At 36.8% G+C, this 25751-nt stretch overlaps 1 protein-coding gene across 27 annotated transcripts in view; it reads right to left on the minus strand.

Annotated features, from left to right (window-relative positions):
* STXBP4 (syntaxin binding protein 4) overlaps positions 1 to 25751 on the minus strand; it is a 214435-nt gene that overhangs the window by 180295 nt on the left and 8389 nt on the right. For 6 of the 27 annotated variants that reach the window (XR_012008817.1, XM_072779947.1, XM_072779946.1 and 3 more), the window contains exons 2-8: positions 20873 to 20949; positions 19889 to 20010; positions 19435 to 19510; positions 15913 to 16029; positions 5581 to 5687; positions 4963 to 5182; positions 3903 to 3981 (exon numbers count right to left, since the gene is read on the minus strand). Coding sequence is in view for 26 of the 27 variants with exons in the window: in XM_072779947.1 (XP_072636048.1) it covers positions 3903 to 3981; positions 4963 to 5182; positions 5581 to 5687; positions 15913 to 16029; positions 19435 to 19510; positions 19889 to 19935 (646 nt within the window). In the remaining variant the exon portion in view is untranslated. Of the gene's footprint in view, positions 1 to 3902; positions 3982 to 4962; positions 5183 to 5580; positions 5688 to 15912; positions 16046 to 17868; positions 17916 to 19252; positions 19390 to 19434; positions 19511 to 19877; positions 20011 to 20872; positions 20950 to 25751 lie in introns of those variants that run through there. The other 21 variants (XM_072779949.1, XM_072779959.1, XM_072779950.1 and 18 more) reach the window with 20 other exon arrangements.

A 25751-nucleotide genomic window follows, 5' to 3' on the forward strand; every position in this document is an offset into this window, starting at 1 on the left:
AAAGGTAAAATAAGGAATCACAGAAAACTACTATAAACACTATAGAATATTGTTTGTTTTTAAGTAGGCTCCATGCCCAGTGTGGAGACCAACATGGGGCTTGAACACACGGCCCTGAGATGGAGACTTGAGCTGAGATGATGAGCCACATGATTAACTGACTGAGCCACCCAGGCACCCCTTGAATATTGTTAATATTAACAAAGAGAGATATTTAAATAGGGGATTTCATGTAAAATTACACTAACCTTCCATTTAACAACATGCAATCATGGCTTAACAAAATCTCACTTTCTTTCAGTCAACCCTCCCCTAAACCTATACCTTTTAGCCAAACCTTAGGAGGATTTGTGCATAAATCTGGCATGCTTTGGTGATTCAGAGTAGCTTGACCTGAAAAGCTGCTCATAGACAGACAGCTTTCCCCATTTCCCGGTGACACCTCTCAACACTGGCCTCAAGCTCTTGATTTGTTCCTCTCTGGGGGAGTGAGGATTTTCAAAAGATAGCTTATTATTCTCTTGGATCTTCTCTTCTAGTCTTCTTTTTAGGAGAAGAAAGGGAATGTTTTAAGAGGACAGGATCAAAACCATTTGGTTTATACGGTGAACCCTTCATGGATATTTTCCCCCCATCACTATTTTGTTTCAGTTATAAAACCTTAGTGTGGGAGGATTACAGTTCACGTTCTGGTAAAGTTAAAGTAATGATAATATTTCTTCATGCAATAATTCTTTACCAATTTTTTTAGGAATGTCTTTAGTATGCTTTTAGCTCACTTATAAACTCATGCATTAGTCAGCTTATAGCAATAGTAAACAACTCTGAGTTCTGAATCAGAAATTTATATAATAGAATAGATTAAAAACATATTCAAGTATTATGTAGATTTCAAAATTCTAACCAGTTTTATACTTTGGAATAATTCTGAGATGGGAACAGGGATAAGATTTCCCTTAATTCAGCTTATTTCTGTTGAGGTTAACATTAAAACTTGTTTACATTTTTTGAATAAATACCAACTGGCTAAGGGGGTTTAGATGTGACAGTTAGGGGTCTAATTTGGGAACAATCTATAATTAAGTGCTTATCACAATTTATATAAGTTACCTAGAGATAATTTAGAGTTGAATTTTTTTTTTTCCCCTCAGAAACATCTGGCCTACCACATTTATGTGAAAATTAAAAAAATAGGACTAACTCAATGCTAATTTTACCCTAGAAAAATGTTGTTTTAATTGCATTTTAATATTCACTTTTCACACAGCTCACTCAAATATATTTTTCAGTAAATTATTTTCCTATTACAAAGTATAGCACTGTTTCTTTTAGTCACAGATGTAGAATTTACATTTTATTCATTACTCTGGGATCTCTTTGCTCTAATCAGATCTGCCTCCTACAGTCACCTGACATCTAGCTCATCCTTTGTTCTGTACTTTAGCTCATGGTGCTTCCTTCACTTAGGAAGATCTCTTTCATCCAACCATTGACGTTTACCACTTCTTTCAAGATCTGATGTTTGATTTTTCCTAAGAAATTTCTGCATGTTGTGACAAATTCTTTCCTATGTATTAGTTTGGGGGACGAGGAGAGGATGAAAAATTGAATTAAAAGATGGGAGCTTTGGTTTCTGCTCTAAAAACAGCCTCTAGGGCTGCCCAGTTGGCTCAGCGGTTTAGTGCTGCCTTCAGCCCAGGGCGTGATCCTAGAGACCCGGGATCGAGTCCCACGTCAGGCTCCCTGCATGGAAGCCTGCTTCTCCCTCTGGCTGTGTCTCTGCCTCTCTCTCTCTCTCTCTCTCCCTCTTTCTCTCTCTCTATCTCTCATGAACAATTAAATAAAATCTTTAAAAAAAGAAAAACAAAAACAGCCTCTGGAATATCATCTGAGCTACACTCTAGTGAGTGGGTTCTGTGATATTAACAATAATAACAGCAAAAGTTACTGAGCATATGCTATGTACCCATTACGATGCTAAGTGCTTCATATGCATGATCTTACTTAATACTCATAAAGATCCATGAGGCAACTATTTCAAGGTTACACAGCTAATAAGCTAGGAGCAAAGAAATGAACTTCTACATTTGCATTCAGAGCCTGTGCCTTCCCTACACCACACATGGGCCACTTCTTTCCTTATCCACTTTGTTCACATCTTCACACTGTGACAAGATAGTATATTCCTTCGAGTACAGAAACCACCCACACCCTGCTCTAGTTAACAGAGAACACTGCAAATGGTAGTTATTCAATAAAATAAACACATACATATATGCTTTCTAATCTGAATAATGAAGTTTTTTTTAACCCCATGCTTCATTTCACCATAGACTATTAAGTATCTCATGGAAAATATCCTAATTCCTTCATAATTCCCATTGAACTATGTTTTCTTTGTCCATGACAAGACTCAGTAAAAGCTTACTAAATTAATAAAAGACTAAGAGAAGCAATGAGCAGTTCAATTACTTTCAAAATTAAAAATATGTTACATAAATGTATCCTCACCATTGTTTGCGTCTTTCATTTATCTTTTTTTTCTCACATGTGTTCATAGTTTAAAATAAAAACAATACATCAAGAGAATGGAAATTACGTAAAGGAGATATACTAATAAAGTTTCTAAGAGTCAAAGAATCCCACTAAGTAAAAGGGCATGTAATTTGTGCTAGAGCTTTGCTAACAACCCTCTGGTAAATACTGCTCCAAATCAGAGGAAACTACTCTGGAATCCACTATAAATTCCTGTTAAGTGTACTGCCTATGTGTTGTGTCCTGAATGTTTGTATCCTCCTCAAATGCATATGTCAAAATCCTAACCCCTAATGGTGATGGTATTAGGAGATGGGGCCTCTGCAAGAGGCTTAGGTCATGAGGGTGGAGCTCTCAGTAATGTTCTGATAAAAGTGTTCTGATAAAAGAGACCCTACAGGTCCCTATGTCAGGACATGATGGGAAGTCTGCAACCTGAAGAAGGCTCTCACTGGGACCATGCCAGCAGCATGATCCTGGATTTCAGGCCTCCAGAACTGTGAGAAATACATGTCTATTGTTTATAAGCTAGTCTGTGATATTTTGTTACAGCAGCCCAAATGGACTAAGATACTATGTAACTCATGCTAATTTGTCTTTATTCTGCAATTCTGATAGAGATTAATGCTATTAAAAATTAAAATATACAGGTAACAACTTGCATTATAATTTTTAGACATGTAATTAACTTTTCCTTTCTATATGCACTGTTTTTTTTTTTATTATTGTTGTATTTAATTTCTGGACATGATTTAAAGGGAAGGCTTTTTTCTTGATGTTTGAGCCACTAATAGATACTTTGCTGTTTGATAAAAATTCTTTTTTTATGGGTGGCTTAATTAATACTTTATTGTTTTAAAAAGTCAGTAAATCATTTCATGGTGATGATAACTAAGAATATTCAATTCATAATACTGATGTTCTTTTTTAATTTGTATCTATACAATCTCTTAAAAAAACCCAAATACTTCTTTTCTTAAGCTATGCTCCCATCTATAATTTCTCTGTAAGGTGCATTTAATAAACCTCACCAGTATTTCACTAAAAGGACAAGGCAACCTAATCTTGATTTAAAGAAGAGTTTACATGATTTGATTTCAACAGTTCGTTGATTATTACAGCTTCACAGACACCATTATGATAATGTATCTTAAAATTTCAACTCTTTGTTCAGAAAAATTTCTAATAAAAGACATAATCTGATAGGGACCATTGAACAATACATTCATTTTGGTCTTTTATTCATTGAAGGAAAAAAGGCATAATGCACCCTTCTTTAAAGTCTATTAAGTCACATTATGTACTCCTCATTGAGAAAGAGTAATTGAAAGAAATAACAGTAAAAGAAGAATTAAATGTGCATTTACCTGTATTAGACATATCCGCAGGGCTGTTTTCTGAAGAAGTAATTGGAGTCTGTTCTGTTTTCTTGTATCCAGTTTTTATCTATGAAAGAAAAGGAAGAACATGAAATGTCATTTTCCAAAGTAGGTCAAAGACCAGACTAGAAGCTCACGTTAACATAAAAAGAATGGTTTAAGAGATTAAAGCAGCGGTCCAAAAAATACGAGATCTCTAAAATTTTGGTATATTTATCTCCAAACAAAGCGTTTCAGAAATAAAGGTAACAACTGCTTTCAGCTCTACCATGTCCAAGAACAGCAAAATATAAGGCCATGCATCTTATCTTTGAAAAGGTATTATAACCCCAAATAAAAAAGTATAAGGGGCTGACAAAATCTTACACTCTGTATCTTATTAGCAGATACCTGAAACTGAAATTACCATTGATAAATTTTATTCCATTACCTAAAAGCCAACCTGAGTTTCTACTTTGCTTTAGTGCTAACATAATATTTTAAGAGTATATGCTTTATTTTATCTTTGATTTGTTAAGGCATTGTAGCAATTAGTAATCAACTGTCAATTTCGATGTAGAAACTCCCCCTTCTGTGTGATTGTACTGGGGTGAACTAGGTATTAGCATGCACACATAAGGGAACCATATCCACCTACACTGAGTAATTAGGATTAGCTTCACTGTGCAGGAAAAGAGGTAAGAAACAAAAGGAACATTGCCTGTCTTCAGTCAAGCAGAAAACAGAAATAGTAATAAATTAAACCATATTAGAGACTTTCTGAAAATAAATATGACATTCCTAACATAGTTTTGAGTGACACCTAGGCATATCTCTGTGAGGCCATTCCTGATCCTGTCTTTCTGAACAAAAGACACACTGACTTGAAAAATTATACTACTGACAGCACAATAGAAAAGTCTTAAACAGAAAAAAAAGAACTTTCAAGAAAATACCAATTGTTTTTAAATACATTATCAAAACTATAATTCTACATGTATATTACAAACATAAAAACATATGGGGGATTTCTGGACTGCAAAAATATACAGAGAAATGTTAAGATTACCTGACTAATGTTAAAAGAAGATAAAGTGGTATCTGTAGTTTGGGGAGTGGATGAGGTCTTTGGAATTAGTATTTCAGGGGGAGAAGGAAGAAGGCTAAATGTCGAGGCTTGAGGTCCATATTCTCCGGAAGCTTGTAAAAGGGATGTACAAGATGGATTTTCTAGATGACTGCCATCAGATTTTTGTCTTATGAATGCTATCTCCCAAGCAGATTCTGACCTAGCATTAAAAAGAAATAATTTTATGGATATAGTATAGATACAACTGAGTTTTAAGATAATGTATCAAGTATTATTAAAATTTATTTATTTTAGGAGGTGCCTGGGTAGCTCAGCTAGTTAAGTATCCAACTCTTGATTTCAGCTCAGGTCATGATCTCAGGGTTGTAAGATCGAGCCCCACATTGCGCTCTACCACTCAATGGGGAGTCTGCTTGGGACTCTCTCTCTCCCTCTGCCTCCCCCTACCCCAACTCATGCATATGCTCTCTAAAAATAATAAATAAGTAAATTTTAAAAATACATACTTATTTTAGGGTCTAAAGTATTTAAATCTCTTAAGTTACTATTTTTGAGGAAACATGCTAACTCAATCTATCTTATGGATAGGATAGTTACCTCAACTTGGCTCTTGTAATTATGCTTTTTGCTTCTTCAAAGGATACACCAATCATAGATTCCTTGTTTATGGAGACAAGTTGATCTCCTGGCTTCAAACGTCCATCCTAACAAAAGTAGTAATACATATAAAGAAACTGTTTTAAAAGAAACAACTAATTGATGCAACTAAACCAAAGAAAAAAGTTAGTGAACAGTCTCTTAAAGAAAGAGTAAGAAAGGGACGCCTGGGTGGCTCAGTGGTTGAGCATCTGTTTTCAGTTCAGGGTGTGATCCCGGAGTTCCAGGATTGAGTCGCACATTGGGCTCCTGTGGGGAGCCTGCTTCTCCCTCTGCCTGTGTCTCTGCCTCCCTCTATATATCTCTCATGAATAAATAAATGAATTATTTTAAAAAAAAAGAGTAAGAAGAAAACCTTGGACAAAGAACTTAGATAGCAAAAGTTTTAACTAAGGCCTGGTTTGCTTACATACATGAATGGAATGGGACAGTCTCATGTACATGTGAGCTAAATTTGCACACGAAAAATCCTGAAAACGTACTTGAAGACATAGCCTGGTACACCAGGAAAAGACTTGTTTTAAAAGCTTGGTAAGCTGGTGGCTTACCAAGGTGGCTCAGCGGTTTAGTGCCGCCTTCAGCCCATGGCCTGATTCTGGAGACCCGGGATCCAGTCCCACATCGGGCTTCCTTCATGGAGCCTGCTTCTCCCTCTGCCTGTGTCTTTGCCACCGCCACCCTCCCCCTATGAAAAAATAAATACAATCTTAAAAAGAAAAAAAAAAAATAAAAGCTTGGTACTATGAGATAGATACAGCTCTGACTCTGTGATAAAGTCAGTCAAATAATGCTAGCCTATTTCAGAATACAAGACTTACTCACTTACTCACTTTAGTTTCTGAGCATTCCTGAATCTCTCATCCCACCAAATTGGTAAGGTTAACTCCACTGTAAGACTTAAAATTAGTCAAGGATCCTAATTAGATTGATCCTACCCATATTTCAGCTGTTTACTGGATCTGCTGTACCTCCAGTGACTCAGGCCTAGCTGGTTATACATACAGCTTTAGTCATCTCCTATTAATGATGACCACTTATAACCAGCTGCCTTACATTGTCTGCTAAGATCCAGCTCTGGCTGTAACTAGCCTAACTGGGTAAGACAGTCTATTGATTATAAGATTTAATGGATTTGGGGGATTCCTGGGTGGCTCAGGGGTTTAGCGCCTGCCTTTGGCCCAGAGCGTGATCCTGGAGTCTCAGGATTGAGTCCCACGTGGGGCTCCTGGCATGGAGCCTGCTTCTCCCTCCATCTGTGTGTCTGCCTCTCTCTCTCTATCATGAATAAATAAATAAATCTTAAAAAAAAAAAAGATTTAATGGATTTGTTTGATAAGTTTCTCAGTCTTCACCTTTTTTTTCTTAATTCAAAGTGGAAAAAGAATGAGCTCTCTTCATTTTCAGTTCCTAAGACAATGTCTCAATTATCATTTATATACACAAAGACAGAAAGCACTATTTCTATAACTGGGGAAAAAGCTTATATGGTTAAAAAGCTAGATTTTCACCCTACTGGCATTTAGGGAAGTTCCACAAATTCAAGGAAGTATCTTTCTTCAAAGCCATATTTAAGATATATCCCTTGAATAACTGATTTTTGATCTGTACATCCATACACATAATAATGGTGATTTCATTACACTGCTGCTAAATAACAATAGTAATTTTTAAAGATTACTTATTAGAGTGTGAGCATGGCGAGGAGAGCAGATGGGAAGGGAGGAGGAGGGAGAGGGAAAGAATCTCAAGCTGCCTCCCCACTGAGCAGGAGTCTAAAGGGCTGGATCCCATGAACTTGAGATCATGACTTACATGGAAACCAAGAGTCAGAAGCTTAACTGATTATACCACCCGGGTGCCCCCTAAATGTCTTTTTTAAAAAACAAAAATAATTTTGAGAGATGCTTGGGTGGCACAGCCAGTTAAGTGTCCCACTCTGGTTTTGGCTCAGGTTGTGATCTCAGAGCCATCAGATTGAGCCCTGTGTTTGGGTCCACACTCAATGTAGAATCTGCTTAAGACTCCCTCTCCCTTTGCTCCTCTCCCTGTTCATTCTCTTTCTCTTAAATAAATAAACCTTAAATAAATAAATAAAGACATTCAGTGCTATTGTTGTGCCCAAGATTGCGAATCCGAGAAACCACCAAGGAGCCGACACCGATGCAAGTGCACGAGGGTTTATTAGCAAGCTTGAGCTTGGGTCCAAGTATACCTGACACAGCAGAGCAGGGACTTGGACCCCGAAGTGGGTTACAGCTGGGTTTTTTATAGGCTGGTCTAGGGGATTTTCAGAAGGGGTGGAGGAATTTCTCAGTTCTGTTTACATTCTGATATGGGGCTTTCAAGGGCATTGAGTTCTGTTCTCATTCTAATATGGGACTTTCTACCATGGGCATGGGCTCTGTTGTCTTTCTGATATGGGATTCCCTGCTGAGGACATTGAGGAATTCTGCAGTTTTTCCCCCATAAAGTTCAGCTCTTATTCACAGGGGCCTAAGATGGCTATACTTGTGCTAATGCTAAACTTTAGGTGGGATGGCCTTAATTTTTCTCGGCCTCCACACTATCTCTAACACTGAATACAGGAAGATAAATAAATATAAAATATTTATCAAAAAATTTTATAGAAACATGTTATTTCAAATAGTATATAAAAGATAAACCATCTAAATGCATCATGACTTTATGACCCTTCTATATTAAAAACATTATTTAAAAAATTAAACTGAAAAAGGGAATTTGATTTTAAAATATTTGGAAATTTATATTTTATAAATATAACTAGCAAAGTCAGAGAACACAACACGATTGCTATATTCACAAATGATTTCTCCCCCCTTCCACTGATAAACGTATAAGGAGTAAAACACAATAGTAATTCTGGAAAAAACTTGGCAGTATGGAGGGAGTATCCATCATATGGATCCTACATATTCAGTAAAATGAAAATGCTGATTTTGTTAAGATTTTACAAACACAGTTCTATATTGCCTGGGCCCAAACTTTATTACAGTTTGGTTACATATGCATTTAAATCAACTCTACCCAGACATACTTAGTCACTCATGTACATTGGCTTGTAATTTGATACACAAAATTTTAGTTTCAGCAGTTATTTATTCAAGGTTAAGATGATATGGCAACAAATAAGAGAAACAACCTTTTTGCCACAGGCAATAAGATAAGGCTAATAATGGAGAAGAGTGAACAAAATCCTAGAGTGCTTATTTCCAAGAGTAAGGGTGGGGAGTGTGGGGAATGTGATGAGGAATGCCTCTGTAGCTTGTAAAATTGTCTACTTCTTAAGTGGTGAACTCTAAGCAGATTCATAGGTATTCATTCTATTATTATGCTTCATTTACATGTGTCAAATATCACATAAAAAAGAAACGAGGGGTGCCTGACTGGCTCAGTTCAGTAGAGCATACAACTCTTGATCATGAGTTCAAGCCCCACACTGGGCATGGAGCCTACTTAAAAAAATTTAAAAGATAAAATAGAAAAGAAATTTTCCATTTCCCAAAATAAACAGAGCTGATAACATCTGGCCCAACAATGTGTCTAACTAGCTGAATTATATTTTGGTTCCATATACCAAAACTGGTATTGGAAATAAGTGTCAAATAGAGAAATTTTTAATCTAATTTTAAAAGAAAGAAATAAAATTAAATAAATATCATTATTAAATCTAGCTCTGACCATTTGGAACCTAATAAATAATTCCTTATTAGAATCACCTTTACTAAAGTAAAGCTGAAATTTAATGGCTAGACTATTATTCACTTGTATCACAAAGCCTAGCAACAATTTAGGGGGAAAAAAATGGAGAAAATGAAGAAAGCGCCGTTTCACTAGAGCAAAGCATATAAAGGACACGGACAAGGAAAGAAAGGATTTTTTAGAATCGAGTGTCGGATAGTAAATAATAGTAAATATTGTCAATTTTTTTCATTTGGGCAGGAGTCTTCTGAGGCAGTGGACAGAAGTAGAAAGATCACGAGGTTTGGCAGCTAGACAGACCTAAATACAAATTTGAGCTCTACACTTGCTAGCCAGGTGTTCATAAACAATTAGAGAGAAAGGGGCTGGGGGGAGGCACACAATCTCATCCACAAGAAATACAGAACTAAATTTAAAATTATTTGAGGTAGCTCCTGTGTCCATATATCTTATACAGTCCACAGCCAGCTGTCAGGGTTCCAGAAAAAAAGGCTGCAGAAAACAGAGGTAGGCAGTAGGGTGTCAGCTAATCTACTATCTCCCACATTCTCCTCTGAGACTGTACAGTATTAGCAGCACAGCGGAAAAAATTCTCAGGAACGCAATATAATGTATCTAATATTAAAGTACACCAGTGTACTGAAGTAGCATTTTCCAGCAGGACAAGAGTCAGAGAAGAGAGGAAGAATAAGGCTTCTGGTATTTATATGTATTTTTTTCTTTCTAAAAAGTATTTAACGTCGTAGGTTTTTTTCCTTTGCCTCCTAGAACAAGATCTTAGCTGATCATGTGAATTTCTGAACCTGTTTAAAAGTCAGAACCTGCAAACTCAAACAAAGCTATTTCTGTAAGAGTCTGGCATTCAAACCAGTGAATCCTGCCCTAGTTGGATAAATGCATATGTGAAGATACTAACTTCGGGGACATGCTGAAGCCTCTTCCACACTGTCTGGGTTCTGATTCAGCAGTTACTGAGTGAATGTACAACACGACAGGCAAGATGTCAAGCACTTTCATAGTCTGTGTTCTTTCATATCGACATTTACAAAAATGTTGAAAGTACTCCTGACCATTTAAACAGTTGTTAAAAACTACCAGTGCTGTTCATTTATAATGACCATTATATAGTTTTCTAAGTAACATGTTAGCTTACTACCACACCATCTATACAGCCTGACTCTGATTTAATGAACTCTTTTTCCTAAAGACTAAGGAATTTTCCTGCAAGACTTCTGGTTCCTTTTCCATACATTCAGGAACTGTCAACTTCTTCTATTGCCAGTTATTAATGTGAATTTAGACAAGTTGTGCAATCTGTATGAAACTTCATTTTCTTTTTTCTTTTCTTTTTTTTAAGATTTTGTTCATTCATGAGAGAGAGAGAGAGAGAGAGAGAGAGAATAAGCAGGGGGAGCGGCAGATAGAGGGAGAGGGAGAAGCAGGTTCCCCACTGAGCAAGGGAGCCCCAGAGACTCCATTTTCTTAGCTGTAAAGTGGAGATAAAATACCTGTCATACAAACTTGCTATTAGTAATTAAATAAAATACATAAAATCCTAGCACACTGTGGGTGTTAAATAAAGGAGAGTTGAATCAAAATTTCATGCCTGTTGTAATTTTCACACTGATGGCAAATTTAATCCTGTTACTTCTCAAATTAAAAATTTTGGAGTTAGGAAAAAAAAATTAAAAAAAATTTTTTTTTGAGTTAGGGCATATGGGGTTAGGCAGGGAAAGATAAGGGAAAGGCCCAGAGTCAGGCTTCCACAAATTCCAAGGACACTGAGATGCAATAGAGATAAGGCAACAGAAATGAGGTAAGGACAGAAATCTGGCCCTCTAGCTCCAAAATATTAGGGAGTATCTTCCTTTGACATCTATCCCGTAATCACTGAGACTCAAAACAGTCATGTCATTCACTCAAGATGGCAAAAGAAATCTCAAGGCCATCCACTCCCTACTCAGGTTTTCCATAAAAGGCCAGCCAAAAAGCCCTCAGTGGCAACCTTGTTGGGACCCTTCTCAGTTCTGAGAGCTTTCTCTGTATCTGCTTAATAAACTTCTATCGCTTTACTTGCTCTCCTTTGTCCACAAGATTCATTCTTGGACTCCATGAGACAAGAACCAAGCCCTCTTGCTTCACTTGTAGGGGCGCTTGGGTGGCTCAGTCAGTCAAGTGACTGCCTTTGGCTCAGGTCATGCTACTGGGGTCCTGGGATCAAGTCCCACATTGAGCTCTCTGCTCAGTGGGGAACCTGTCTCTCCCTCTACCCTATTTCCCGTCTCTGGAAAAATTAAAACAAACAAACAAACAAACAAACAAAAAAACCCAACCCTAATGGCTGGCCATGCATAGGAAAAGCTGTATCTCCTTAACTTACCAAACCCAGCACAACAAACTAGCCACAACCAGCTTTTTCTGGCCTCACCATCTACCTTTTCTCCTCATCATATAAATTCTTCATTCTATTCTCAGAAAATGTTCTTCAAACCAGCTCTGGTCTTCGGAACCCTAATGCTTTTACACATCCTAATCCCTGTCTAGAATGCTACCACCAACCCCACCACTTCTCTGATAAACTCAAACTTCACAGTCAAATGCAAACAAGTTCTCAGTGGTAAGTTTGTCCCAACTGCCTGGAATTACTACTTGTTCCTCTCTCTCTGCTCCAAAAGCACTTTTTAGTTACCTCTGTTATTACTTACTTTGTACTGTCCCTTTTGTTTACACATCTTTTTCTCTCCCATTAGAGACTAACTCAACAACTTCCAAACTAACAGCACTGATTATTTCAGCTGGCCAGAACCATGTCTTTTCATGGTTGTCTCCTTGGCATAATGCCAGGTACATAATAAATGAACAATAAATTAAGCAGGGCCAGGAAACAGTCTGAGGAAATTAAAGTGGCTCTGACAGAAATAATTAATAGCAAAGGAGAAAAAAGAGTGCCTTGTAAAGTAAACCTTCTTGACCACTACTTCTTTAGTTCTCATCAATGGGACTGGTTTCTTTACACCGGAGGCCTTGGTCCCAGTTCCAGGGATATGCTCAGCATATTCTGAAAATACATTTCCTCTGAAAGATAAATATGTCCTACTGCAATCCTTTGTGAACAATGACTAGCCACTAGTATCTATGTCTGTGTGATCATTGTCTTTACCTATGGAGTTTGATCCCCCCAAAAAAAGTCCTGAATTATTTATCATATTTAAGATGACACTGACTGTAAGATACACTATTATTTTATGTATCACTAAAAGAAGACAATGCTGACAATTACACTATGAAATTGATTGTAAGACTCATCTGATAGAGCTTATATGTATGTGTTTTAATATATGTCATAGAATCAGCTAAATGAAATATGAAATATAGTATTAGGTTTGAAGAAAAGCTTTTGATTACTGCTTGCTTTCCTTATACTAAGAGCAGAAAAACCAAACAAAAACGTTTGAAAACTTCAAAGAAATTTCGTGTCCAGAATCTAACACAATGGGCCAGTGAAGAGAAGTACTTGGTGTGGAGCCAGATGGTGGCAGTAGAATAGCAAACAGGCAGATTAGCAACTCTCAGAAAGATGACAGAATGACCAAGGGATTATTCATTCATAAATATTAACTGAGCAATTAGTATGTGCAAGGCATCACACTGGGGATGAAAGATATCATTGTGAATAAAATCAGAATCCTTGCACTTAGAAAACATACTATCTTATGTTTTAGACAGAGTTGATAAAACAATCACAGATATGGATGTGTGTTTACAAACTGAGATAGGTGATATAAAGGAGCACATGTAGGAAAAAAGATCTGACCTAAACTGGAGGCACAGAACACATTGTTTAGGAATCAGTCTTTGAATAGATATTTCGAAGCAATGGTGGTAAGGGCATGGGTGTGTTCCCAGTCAAGAGGGAACAGCAAATAAGAGTTTCCAGGAACTGAAAGACTATCACTCTGGAAGCATAAGAGTGGAGAGTCAGAAAAGTATAAGGCAGAGGTCATGTTATACAGAGCCTTGCAGGCAACTGAGTATTAGAAAGATAGGCTGCAGTGGGGGGTGGGTGGATATACATGGTGCATAAGAGCACACAAAGCTATTGTGAGGTCTGTTAAAAAGCTATGTGATGGGGGCACCTGGGTGGCTCATTTGGTTAAGCATGTGATTTTGGTTCAGGTCATGATCTTAGGGTACTGGGATTGAGCCTCATGTCAGGCTCTCTGCTCAGCAGGGGTCTGCTTCTGCTTCTTTCTTTCCTTCTGACTCTACCCCTGCTTGTGCTTTCTCTCTCTCAAATAAATAAATAAATAAATAAATAAATAAATAAATAAATAAATAAAATCTTAAAAAAAAAAAAGCGGGGGTGGGGTGGGAGGGCACCTGGGTGGCTCAGTGGTTGAGTCTGCCTTGGGCTCAGGTCATGATCACAGGGTCCTGGGATCGAGCTCCACATCAGGCTCCCCGCAGTGAGCCTGTTTCTCCCTTTCTGTCTCTGCTTCTTTCTCTGTGTCTGCCATAAATAAATAAATAAAATTTCAAAAAAAAAAAAAAAAAGCTACGTGATGGTGGTAGAGGTCAAGAAGACTAATGGGTTCAAGAGATATTTATAGAGTAAAAAAAAAGTCAACAGCACATGTTAATAAATTGGGTATGGGTATTAAGGGAGAGTAAATAGTTGGGATGCTTTCAGGTTTTCTGACTATGCAAATGGAAGACGTCATTTAAGATTGAGAACAGAGGAAGAAGCTCTGTTTGGGAAGAGATGAGCAGATGAGGGTGTGGTGTGACTATCATGAGTCTTGCCTCAGATATAGTGAGTTTGAGATGCCTTAAGGAGATCCAAATGGAAATACTGACCAGGCAATTGGGTATGTGGGTATAAAGCTCAAAGAAGTGTCTAAGCCAGAAAAAAGTCTAAGATTGAACACTGAGGACTCCAGACTGATACGGTACTGGCTGGTGGGGTACAAAGGACCTCGGAGTTCTCATATTTCTTTAACTCAGGACCTAGTGGATTTGTTCTCCTGCGATAGGCTGCCTCTAACACTTAGAGCTGGGAGGATCTTTCCTTCTATTTCAATTGGAAAAAACATGTCAAGATGCTCCAAGTTTGAACTCTGAATGTGTTTTTTTTTAAGATTTTATTTATTTATTCATGAGACATAGAGAGAGAGAGAGAGGCAGAGAGATAAGCAGAGGGAGAAGCAGGCTCCTCAGAGGGAGCTTGATGCAGGACTCGATCCCAGGACCCTGGGATCTCACAGCCTAAGCTGAAGGCAGATACTCAACCACTGAGCCACTCAGGTGCCCCTGAATGTGTTTTTCAAAGAAACATGGTGTTTTGGTCACTGACCCAGTATTGTTTTGTTTTTTGGGTTTTTTTTTTTGCCATTAGAGAACACTCATGCATTTGTAAGAGGGTGATGGTGGGGAATCAGGCAGCTATTTATGATTAAATAAAGATTCCTTCTGAGTTCCAGGAGCCCCCTTAACATATGAAGTTTGGAAATATAAGTGTTATATAATCCATCTATAAACTTGAGGACTGCCTATATTGTTAGCTCTGAAACAATATACTAAAATAAAATTAGAGCAAGTGAAAGCACTCCTATGCATTTAAAAAATATTAAGTTGCTCAGCTTAGGAACTTAGTAAGGATAATCTTATGAGCCTGTGTCTCCTATTGTATGAATACATCCACTATGCAGAAATTTTGTGCAGATCAAAAATTTATTAATATAACCTAACAATATTTAAACACAGTAAATGCTATTAATAAAAACATTTAAAAATAAAATTACATTGATTTGTATTTGCATTGATTTGTATGTGCATGTAACTCTCCATCTTGAGGAAGCATACAAAAATAAATGTAAGTATTGTAAACCTAGTTAATCTTCTGTCTCTACCTTTCTCTGTTCTAGCTGTTTTCTTCAGTTGGATTTGACCAAATACTGTCCAGGCACATTAATAACTCTGTGCTGCTCTCTAGTGGTAAATATAGAATATAGTTCATTAAATGCTTTTTGATAACCTTTCCAAACAATGAAATTCTAAGAAACATCAACAAGAGAAAGTATTTAAGTATAAATTTGCAGTCTGCTACCACTGATAACAGATGAAGAGTTAGCATCACTGCTATCAATTTATTATTGTAAGATTTTATTTATTTATGAGAAAGAGAGCAGGAACAGGGAGAGGGAGAAGCAGGCTACCCAATGAGCCAGGAGCCTGATGAGGGACCCAGGGCTCAATCCCAGGACCCCAGGATCATGGCCTGAGCTGAAGGCAGATGCTTAACTGACTGAGCCACCTAGGCGCCCCTCAATTAATTATTTTAATTACAAACATTTTTCATGGGGATAAAAAGTTCCTTGAAGGAAAGGCCTATCTTTCTAGTGCTTGCAGGATCTTTCACTGAGAAAGTCACAGTGGACATTCAGCTAGTATTAAAAATTAAAAAAAAAATTACTTGATGTAGTAGGTAAACAAACTTCATCACTGGTGGTTTGGGTTTTTTGGTGAAGTGTTATTTTTTATTTTCATTTTTACCTTGTAACAGTCTCCTCCAGGAATGATTTCCTGAATATATACCAAGGGACCTTCATTTCGGTTAATTCCTCCTAGGATCTTCAGACCAAGGCCCGTTTCCTTGGTAATTGTAATCATCTGAAAGGCAGGATCCCTAAGATAAAGTAAATTAGCACTCACAGGTTAGCCTAGAGATCTTTGCCTACTTTCTCTTTAAACTAATTGTTAAACCAAATTCTTAGATCTAGACATTTAGAAAAGTATGGTGATAGAAGAGCAAACAAATGGATTCTATTACCTCTATTATTTATTTTTTCCTATGAAACAATTAAACCATAGACAAAATCACAACAATAGTACTTATTTCTTTAGAGCAGAACAAAGAAAAATACCTTCAACATAGAATTTAAATAAATGTAAATATTTATTAAAGGGATCTGAAGAGATGTGCCTTTAGTTGACTTTTAGATTACACTGAAGGATTCCAAAATTAAAGATTTTAATGAGTTAGGTAAGTGACTTTTTAAAAGACATTATTGGTAAAAGACACTTAAAGTGTCTTTTAAAAGGCCATTTATAACAAAATAAATATGACCTCCATTTGAATCTCAAAAGGAAAAGTTATCTTTTTAATTTAGGAAGAGTATGTTTTCATAGAAAGCATGTGCTCCATCCATAATTTCCATCAAACTTAAGAGCAATGTCATTACTGCCAAAAGAATTTTGTGCAAGGTATACCCCCCTATTTATGTTTCTGAACACTCCTATCAGAACAGAAACTTGGAACAGTTTGAAATAAGGCTTAGAGCTGCCCGCTTACCAGTGATGTACTGGGCACTGTGTTCATCAATATATATACATTATGCCATTCAATTTAATTATTTTTACAACTCTTAAGATTATTACTCTTATTTTTCTAAAAGCACCAAAATCTGGGAAGGTTAACTTGGTGGTCTAAGGTTATGAAGTCAGAGAACAGCAATGGAAACCCAGTTTGTCTTATTCCAGAGGTAAATTGTGGTATAACTCCAGAGGTAAATTGTGGTATAAGATCTACTTTGTTGCCGTATTTAAAGCCATTGTTGAATAGGACTTTCAGCTATTTTCAAACATATCAAAAAACTCAAACTGTATTAAAAAAGAGTTGCCTTATATCTTAAATATGATTATAGCTTTTAGAAAAAACTTTCTTAGCTTTTGCCATAGAAATTCTAATGATATCTTTAAGAAAGTGCATTCAAAAGTTAAATCATAAAAAATTGAAAGAAATTAAACTATAAAAAAAAAATCTTACAAACCTCCCTGCTTTTAAATATTTTGCTTTTTATTATACTAAATTAAGGCTCTAGTGTTGGATGGCTTGTCTGGTTTCTAGGGCAATGGTCAATTAGCTAGGACAAGAGGCCATCAGGACTGGGTCCATAATGTTTCACTATTACAAATTTCAAAAGCTCAGCCCACTCTTAGTGGAATATTAAGTTGTAAGCATAAGACTGAAGCCTAGGAATGAGAGAGTGGAAGGGGAATGGGAATTAAAGTACCTCATTAAGTACCTCCCATAACCTCTTAAACCATCTAAATGCGAAGTTCCTCCAATGGTGAAAATACACCATCCCTACCATACGTTACTGTTTCAGTAATGGAGACCTCCTTTTCTAATCCAATAGAATATCTATATTTCCATATAGCATTTACTTGCTACGACCTTATTTTAAAACCCCCTTATGCTAATAATTTATATTATTTACTTGTTTTGGCTGTTAAAAATAGTTCTGCCGCTCAACTTTAATCACAGAGAATTGCAAATTAAAACCAGGCAGAGATATTGCTATTCACCTATCAGATCAACATATATTTAAAACTGACAATATACTCGGATGACAAAGCTTCAGGAAAAGAGGTATTTTTGTATACCGTTGACGAGGATGTAAAATGGCATAGATCCTAAAGAGAGAATTTGGTAATCTCTAAATTTACCTTCTGACCCAGAAATCCCATTTCTAGGAATCCATCTCAAAGATACACTGGCAAAAAATACAAAATGATTTGTATATTAGGTTATTCATTTTGGCATAATTTGTAATCTCCAAAACTTGCAAACAATGGCTGTCCGTCAATAAGGTACTGGCTGAATAAACTATAGTACATTCACAGGATAAAATACTACAGTTATAACAAGGTCCAAGGAAGACATTTATAGACTGATATGATCACTAGGATAGAAGTTAAAAAAAAAAAAAGGGCAAGATCAAAAAGTATATATAACATGTTGCCTTTTTGTTAAGAACATGCTGGTGAGTAGAACCTAAGAGGCAGAGCCTGGATATTTGCGGCCATCTTGCTTCAGTTATAGGATTCTTTCCCATGGGCTTGAGTTTCCCTTAAGAGTTGGACAAAACTCTATGCTGTACTAGAAAGTAAAACTGCTCAGCACAAGGGCACAGAGCTCTGTACATGGAGCTCTTTCCATACCACAGAGATGGGCCTTGCTTGTGCCCCATGGAGACTACATTTTTCCAGTGCTCTCAGGAGGTGTCAGAGAAAGACATCCTCAATTTAATTAGCCTGATACTCTTCTCCAGGGAAGACCTATGAACCTGAGGGCTGGTGTGCACGTGCTTACTATTATATACAAATATATATATATATATATATATACACACACACACACACACACACACATCATATATACACATACTGTTATATAATGTGTATATATTTATATGTATTTGCTTATGCAAAAAGAAGCACTGAAAAAGAACTAAGAATAAAAATGGTTATCTATAGGAAGAATGAGGTCACGGAGTGAATGAAAGGCAAGAATGACTTCTCTGAATATATCCTGTTATATGTATGTTACGGGTTTGCAAAACAGCCACCAATTCTTCCCATCCCTGTCTGTGTGCCCTTTGGAATGCGCCTTTACTGTTGTTCCATTAAAAAGTAAAGTCTGGGGACACCTGGTGGCTCAGTGGTTGAGTGTCTGCCTTCGGCTCATGGACAGAGTCCTGCATTGGGCTCCTGTGGGGAGCCCGCTTCTCCCTCTGCCTAGGTCTCTGCCTCTTTCTCTCTCTCTCTCTCTTTTTTTTTTTTAAGATTTTATTTTATTTATTTATTCATGAGAGACACACAGAGAGAGGCAGAGACACAGGCAGAAGGAGAAGTGGGCTCCCTACAGGGAGCCCAATGAGGGATTCAATCCCGGGACCAGGATCACACCCTGAGCTGAAGGCAGACGCTCAACTGCTGAGCCACTTAGGAGTCCCATCTGCCTCTCTCTCTGTCTCTCATGAATAAATAAATAAAATCTTTAAAAAAATTTTTAAAAATTAAAAATAAAAAGTAAAGTCTGTATCTCTACCCTTTGAATTTGGACTTGGCTATCCAAACTGATTCAGCCAATGGTACATCAGCAAATGTGAGGGAAATAAGACATCTGAAAAACACGTAGGTGTGTTGCTGGGAAACATTCTGCCATCATGGGAAAGAGCCTGAGCTAGCATCCTGGAGAATGAGATCAGGTTCAAAGAGACGCCATCCAACCTTTCCAGATGAGGTGCCAGAACATATGAGGTCATCCTGCACTTCTGGTACATAACAGAAAAACTGTTCAGCCAACCTACCAAATCATGAGAAAGAATAAATGCTTGTTGTTTCAAGGTATTTTGGGTGGTTTCTTACCCCGCAAAACCACTGTTACTTTATGTTATTTTTAACTTGGAATCATAAAATATTTTAGATATTCTAAACAATCAGATCAAATTAAAAAAAAAACAATTTTTATAAAAAATTATAAAAAAGAATGCAGAATTTATCCCATACATTGATTTATGTTGGAAGGTAATAATTGATCAACTTATTACTCTACCTTAACTCAGTTAACTGTATAAAATTTTCAATCAAAAAAGTTCATTACCATTCTACATATTTCAAACTATGATAGCTCAAAACATATTAGATTTAAAAATTACTTTTTAAAAATTTACTTAAAAATTACTTTTCAAGTAGACTGGATGATACCACAGCAGATGTATTTTTATTCATGATTTTACCACAGGAGCCTTAGATTTAACCGTGTAATTGAAGATCGTGATGAAGAGTCTAGAAATTCTTCCTTTCCTAAGAATGCAGAAATAGAAAATAAATTTTCATGTCTTAAGAGTTGTCAAATTCAACTTTGCTTAAAAAAATTATATACATGTAAACAATATGTATCTATATATACATGTTAGATGTATTTTATATATTTTGAACTATGGCACTCTTGTCATTGCTGATAATATCTGAGAAATATGAAAACAGTTCTGCATATAGACATGGCTATAGGGACTACATCCACGTCATTATCTGTATCTATGTAAAATCTGCATTTTCTGGGGCACCTGGTGGCTCAATGGTTGAGTGTCTGCCTTTGGCTAGGTCATGATTCTGTCCTGGGATTGAGTCCCATATCAGGTTCCCCTCAGGGAGCCTGCTTCTCCCTCTGCCTGTGTCTCTGCCTTTCTGTGGCTTTCATGAATAAATAAATAAAACCTTTAAAAAAAAAAAAAACAACTGCATTTTCTGGCAGAGGTGAAGAATACAGTTGAACTTCAGGTAACTCATATAGTTTCCACCATTAATACACTTAAAATATCACATAACAGGAGCACCCGGGTGCCTCAGTCAGTTAAGCATCTGCCTTCAGCTCAGGTCATGATCCCACGGTTCTGGAATTGAGCCCCTCATCAGGCTCCCTGCTCTCAGAGGGGGGGCCTGCTTCTCCCTCTCCCTCAACTGCTCCCTAGCTTGTCCCTCTCTCTCTTTCTGTCAAATAAATAAATGAAATCTTAAAAAAATAATAATAAAAATAAAAATCACATACTAATGAAAGTGTGACAAATATCTTTTGTAATCACAAGGCTAGAAAGTTTATAGGCAGAATGTCTATAAAATAATTATACAATACACTGTTGAAAAAAACAAATTCCTATCATCTTACCAGCTATTTTGAGGGGCTTCCTGCAGATCTTATATTACTTTGATTCATATTAATCCACAAGCTTCTTAAATACTTTCCTATGAAAAGAAAAAAAAATACATCTGATTTTAATGTCTCATATAGCTCTTCTGTGAAAATTAAAGAGAAAGGTGCAGTTTCATTTAATTAAAGTTGTATTTGAATAGAGCTTTATCATCTCTTCAGAAGAAATGTGGATAAAGTACAGAAACTTAAAAGACACTAAGAATATTTAGCACAACCTTCTTATTAAGGAAATGAATAGCTAGATTCAGAAACTGTGTGCTTTCCTCACACAAATGAGAAACAGTCAGTGGTTGTTTTTCTAACTAGCACTCAGACTTCGGAGCCTTGAGCATGGATCTTGGCATCACAGACACCTGGGTGCCAATTTGAGTTTGTAGGCTTCTCGAAGCCTTAGTTTCTTCATAGTACAATCACTACCTTGACTGTAGTGATGGTTTTACAAATACATACACATATCAAAATTTACCAAATTCTCTCACTATAAATATGTACTGTTTGTTATAAATTAACTATATCTAAGGGCACCTGGGTGGCTCCCTTGTCTTGATTTCACCTCAGGTCATGATCTCAGGGGCATGAGATGGAGCCCCACGTGGGGCTCCTTGCTGGGCAAGGAATCTACTTAAGATTCTTTCCCTTTCTGCCCCTCCCCTAACTTGCACATATGTATGCTTTCTCTCAATATAATCTCTTAAGCTAAATTTTTAAAAATCTGATTTTCATTTAAAGTTGTCAGAATGGAAAGGAGCTGGGAGGATGGAAGAAACAGGTGAAGGGGAGTTGGAGGTACAGGCTTCCAGTTACAGAATAAGTCACAGGGATGAAAAGTACAGCATAGGGAATATAGTCAATGATATCATAATAGTGTTGTGTGGTGACAGGTGGTGGCTACACTTGTGGTGAGCACAGCATCATGTACAGTTGTTGAATCTCTATGTTGTACACATGAAACTAAGGTAAAGTTGTGTGTCAAGTATACTTTGATACATTTTTAAAACTAAAATTCTCTAAAGAGGGGCACCTGGTGGCTCAGTAGTTGAGCATCTGCCTTTGGCTCAGGGCATGATCCCAGGGTCCTGGGATCAAGTCCCGCATCAGGCTCCCTGCACGGAGCCTGCTTCTCCCTCTGCCTGTGTCTCTGTCTCTCTCTCTGTGTGTCTCTCATGAATAAATAAATAAAATCTTTAAAAAAAAAATTCTCTAAAGAAAAAAAAATGTAGAAAATGTAGAAGCTTGACCTTGGCATGTATCTTCCTTCCCTTCAAAGAGGCCACTTTATAAGAGTATAAACTCATAATGTTCATGAATAAATGGGAGAAGAGCCATCAGATAAAATGTTTTGACAAATTGCTAGAGGACAAAAAATAGACGGTGAGATGATAACTGATAAAGGACCTAAGAAGCTGAAACTAGGGCAAGGCTTCCATTTTTTTTTTTCTTTTTCTTTGTTTCCTTTTTTTTTTTTTTTTTTTTTTTTTTTTTTGAGAAAGAGAATGCACATGCAAGCTGGGTGAGGGGGAGTGGGAGGGAGATAATCTTAAGCAGGCTCCATGCCTTGCAGAGACTGTCGGGGAGCTCTATCTCACAATACTGAGATCATGACCTGAACCAAAATCAGGAGTCAGATGTTTAACTGACAGAGCCACCCAGGTACCCTGACTTCTTAAACATTTGTGAGTCTGAGCCCACATAGAGAACATGGGAACATGTGTATTGTGTACTGGGGTGAACAGGGATGGCATGCTATATATCTCTGAGTTGCTGAGGGGAAATTTCTGCATACCAGTAACTGATTCAAAGCAAAATTCTGGCCTCAGAAACAGCTGGAGGGAGATTCAGGAGGAACTCTTCTTGCAGAATTCCAGAGAGGCTAAGGACTCAGAAAACCAAAATTCCAGGGAGAGCAAAACTGAGGCAGAGAACTAAAATCAAGGTGATTATGTCAGCTTTTCTCTAACCATTGAATGAGGGAGAAACCACACATTCTGCTGTAAATAACTTGAATAGGCCTTAAAGAAAGAGCCAACCACCTTCTGGGAACCTAACATAGTGTTGTTCCACTGGCCTGAATGTTAAAATCCTGCTTCGACTTTCACAGTCCCTGTGGCAGAAGCATGGGAAGCATGCAGATTAAAACCAGCAGAGAAATGACGCCAAAGCGAATAAGATCCCAGCCTAGTGGTGATCACCATCTAGTGGTGATTTGTCCTAAAGGGACACAGAGTTCCCCAAGTGATGAAACATACCCTTGTCTAATGGATATATTGTGGCTAAAATGCAAAAACAGATTTCATATAATGTCAAACTTAACAAGGCATTTAAAAATATTTCTATTTTAAAGTATTGAAATGAAATTTAAGTGTTTAAATTATTTCATTCACTTAACATGCCTGACAGTATCCTAAGTGCTGCAACAGACATCAGGAGGGTGCTAAGTGCTCTGACAGTGTGTGCACAGGGGGCTGGGGGAGCATGGAGGAAGGCCACTCCACCCAGAACAGAATCATTACTAAGCACCAATGTGGCCAAATGAGGATTCTAACTTCCCTCAAAGGAGCCCCACAAGGCAGGTATAATTACATATTTATATTTACATAAATGAAAACCTTGTCACGGAGAAACTGTGACCACAAGGCTACACAGTGTTAAAGTAGAATGTGAACCTAATTCTCTCTAGCTCCAAACCCAACCTTTTTTCACTACAGCATGCTGGGGAAGCTGATTTATGTAGAAAAACTTCATTTTCTGAAAATATAGGGTGACAGTCTTAAAAGTACTAATATGCTGTCTATATGAGATGATACTGTTGATTAAACTAACAGAAATGGGTTTAGTTTTATCCACCAAATAGCAGGCTTTCTTTTTTTTTTTTTAATGAACAGGTATCCATTATCATATCCTTAAGCCTTAAATTTCATAAAATGCCTTTTCCTTCCCTTTTTATTCTCTACTCCTTCCTTTACAGAAGCTAGCAAGCCGCCCAACCAACAGATCTGTAATGTTACAAACACACACACCCACAACTTCACATTATTAATGAATGACACAGAAGTTTCACACACACACAAAAAAATATGCCAATTCAAGAAAAATATATTGTTTTTCTAGTTTAGTGACTCATAAGGGAAAAATGTGAGGTCAGCAACAACAGAGAAAGTGGAACCCTGGGGGAAAAAATCTTGTTTTATAAAATAAGTCTATTTCAGAAAACAAATGAGAGCTTTACTTTGATGAAAACAGTTTAAATTATATATAGAAATTTCATTAGATAAAAAAAATCTGCCTACAATGCATAAGTTTGAATAGACTTAATTTATATTCCCAAAGAGATTACATTCAATACTTTCTAAAACTAGTTCTTTTTACTAGATCAAAAATAGAGAAAAAGGGATAAAAACATTTGGCAGAAAAGATGGTAAATATTAACTTGATGAAATTATAATATTGAATGAATATTCATACTATTGATAATAGTATGTTTTTTAGTTTTTAAAAATTGCTAATACATTACAATGAGATCTATGCAATGGATGTATATATCTATCCTATCTTCAAACTTATTTCCACATACTTAAGTACCCCTGTTTTTGTTTCTTGTGAATACTTTTAGTTCCTTTATGCATAGACAAATATGAATATTGTTTCCTTTGCTTTTGTTTCGACTAAGAAAGGAGGTACAATGCACAGAAAGCATCCAGCTGTTCATGTTGTGCACTGTATAATCCCTGAGGGTATGGGTCATATACATGATGTAAACAGGTCCTCTGGTGTATGCAGTAGTCCTGTAAACTGTAAGCACAGCTGTGCAATCTCGTTTTTATAAATTAATGTAGAACCTGGAATTATTTCCATTTTTACATAGCATCCTTTTTTTTTTTTTTTTTAAGAGAGGGAGAGGAAGAATCTTAAGCAGGCTCCGTGCCCAGTGTGGAGCCTGATGTAGGGCTCAAGTTCACAACCCTGAGATCACAACCTGAGCTGAAATCAAGAGTTGGATACTTAATTGATGGAGCCATCCAGGGTCCTCCCTAATTTTTTTAAATTTTTCATAGCTGCATGGCATTCCATTTTATGGAATTTATTCTCATATTTATTTATTCCCTTATTGATAGATACTTAAATTGTTTCACATATTTTGCTATTATAAACATGCTGCAATGAAAACCCTACATATGGGTCACATCACATGTGTGCAAATTTATCTGTATGACAAATTCACAAAAATAGATCAGCATTTATATACACTTGATTTTTTTCACTTGATAATTTGATAGAAATTGCCAAACTGCCCTCAATCATCAATTGCCCTAATTTACCACCTATCCAATAATAGTGCCTGATACTCCATGTTCTCATTAACATGGTGTATTATATAACTTCTGGATTTTTGACAATCTTATTGATGAAAATAGTATCTTAAGATTTTTTTTTTAAGATTTTATTTATTTATTCATGAGAGACACACAGAGAGAGGCAGAGACACAGGCAGAGGGAGAAGCAGGTTCCATGCAGGGAGCCCGACGTGGGACTTGACCCCGGGTCTCCAGGATCACACCCTGGGCTGAAGCTGGCACTAAACCGCTGAGCCACCTGGGCTGCCCAGTATCTTAAGATCTTAAGATTGATGAGGATGAACATTTGTTTTTATGTTTTAAGAACCATTTAGTGTCTCCTTTTATGTGAACTTTATTTTTATATCTTTTGCCAATTTTTTTTTTTTGTGGTTAACTTTTTTCCATCTAGGTTTTAGGAGTTCTTTTTTTCCCAGGGAGACTATCTCCTCTGTCTGCATTAAGAAATGTAAATATATTTTTCCTCCTTTATTCTTAGTTAT

The sequence above is a fragment of the Canis lupus genome, chromosome 16, assembly GCF_048164855.1.
Source record: "Canis lupus baileyi chromosome 16, mCanLup2.hap1, whole genome shotgun sequence".
NCBI classification, from domain to species: domain Eukaryota; kingdom Metazoa; phylum Chordata; class Mammalia; order Carnivora; family Canidae; genus Canis; species Canis lupus.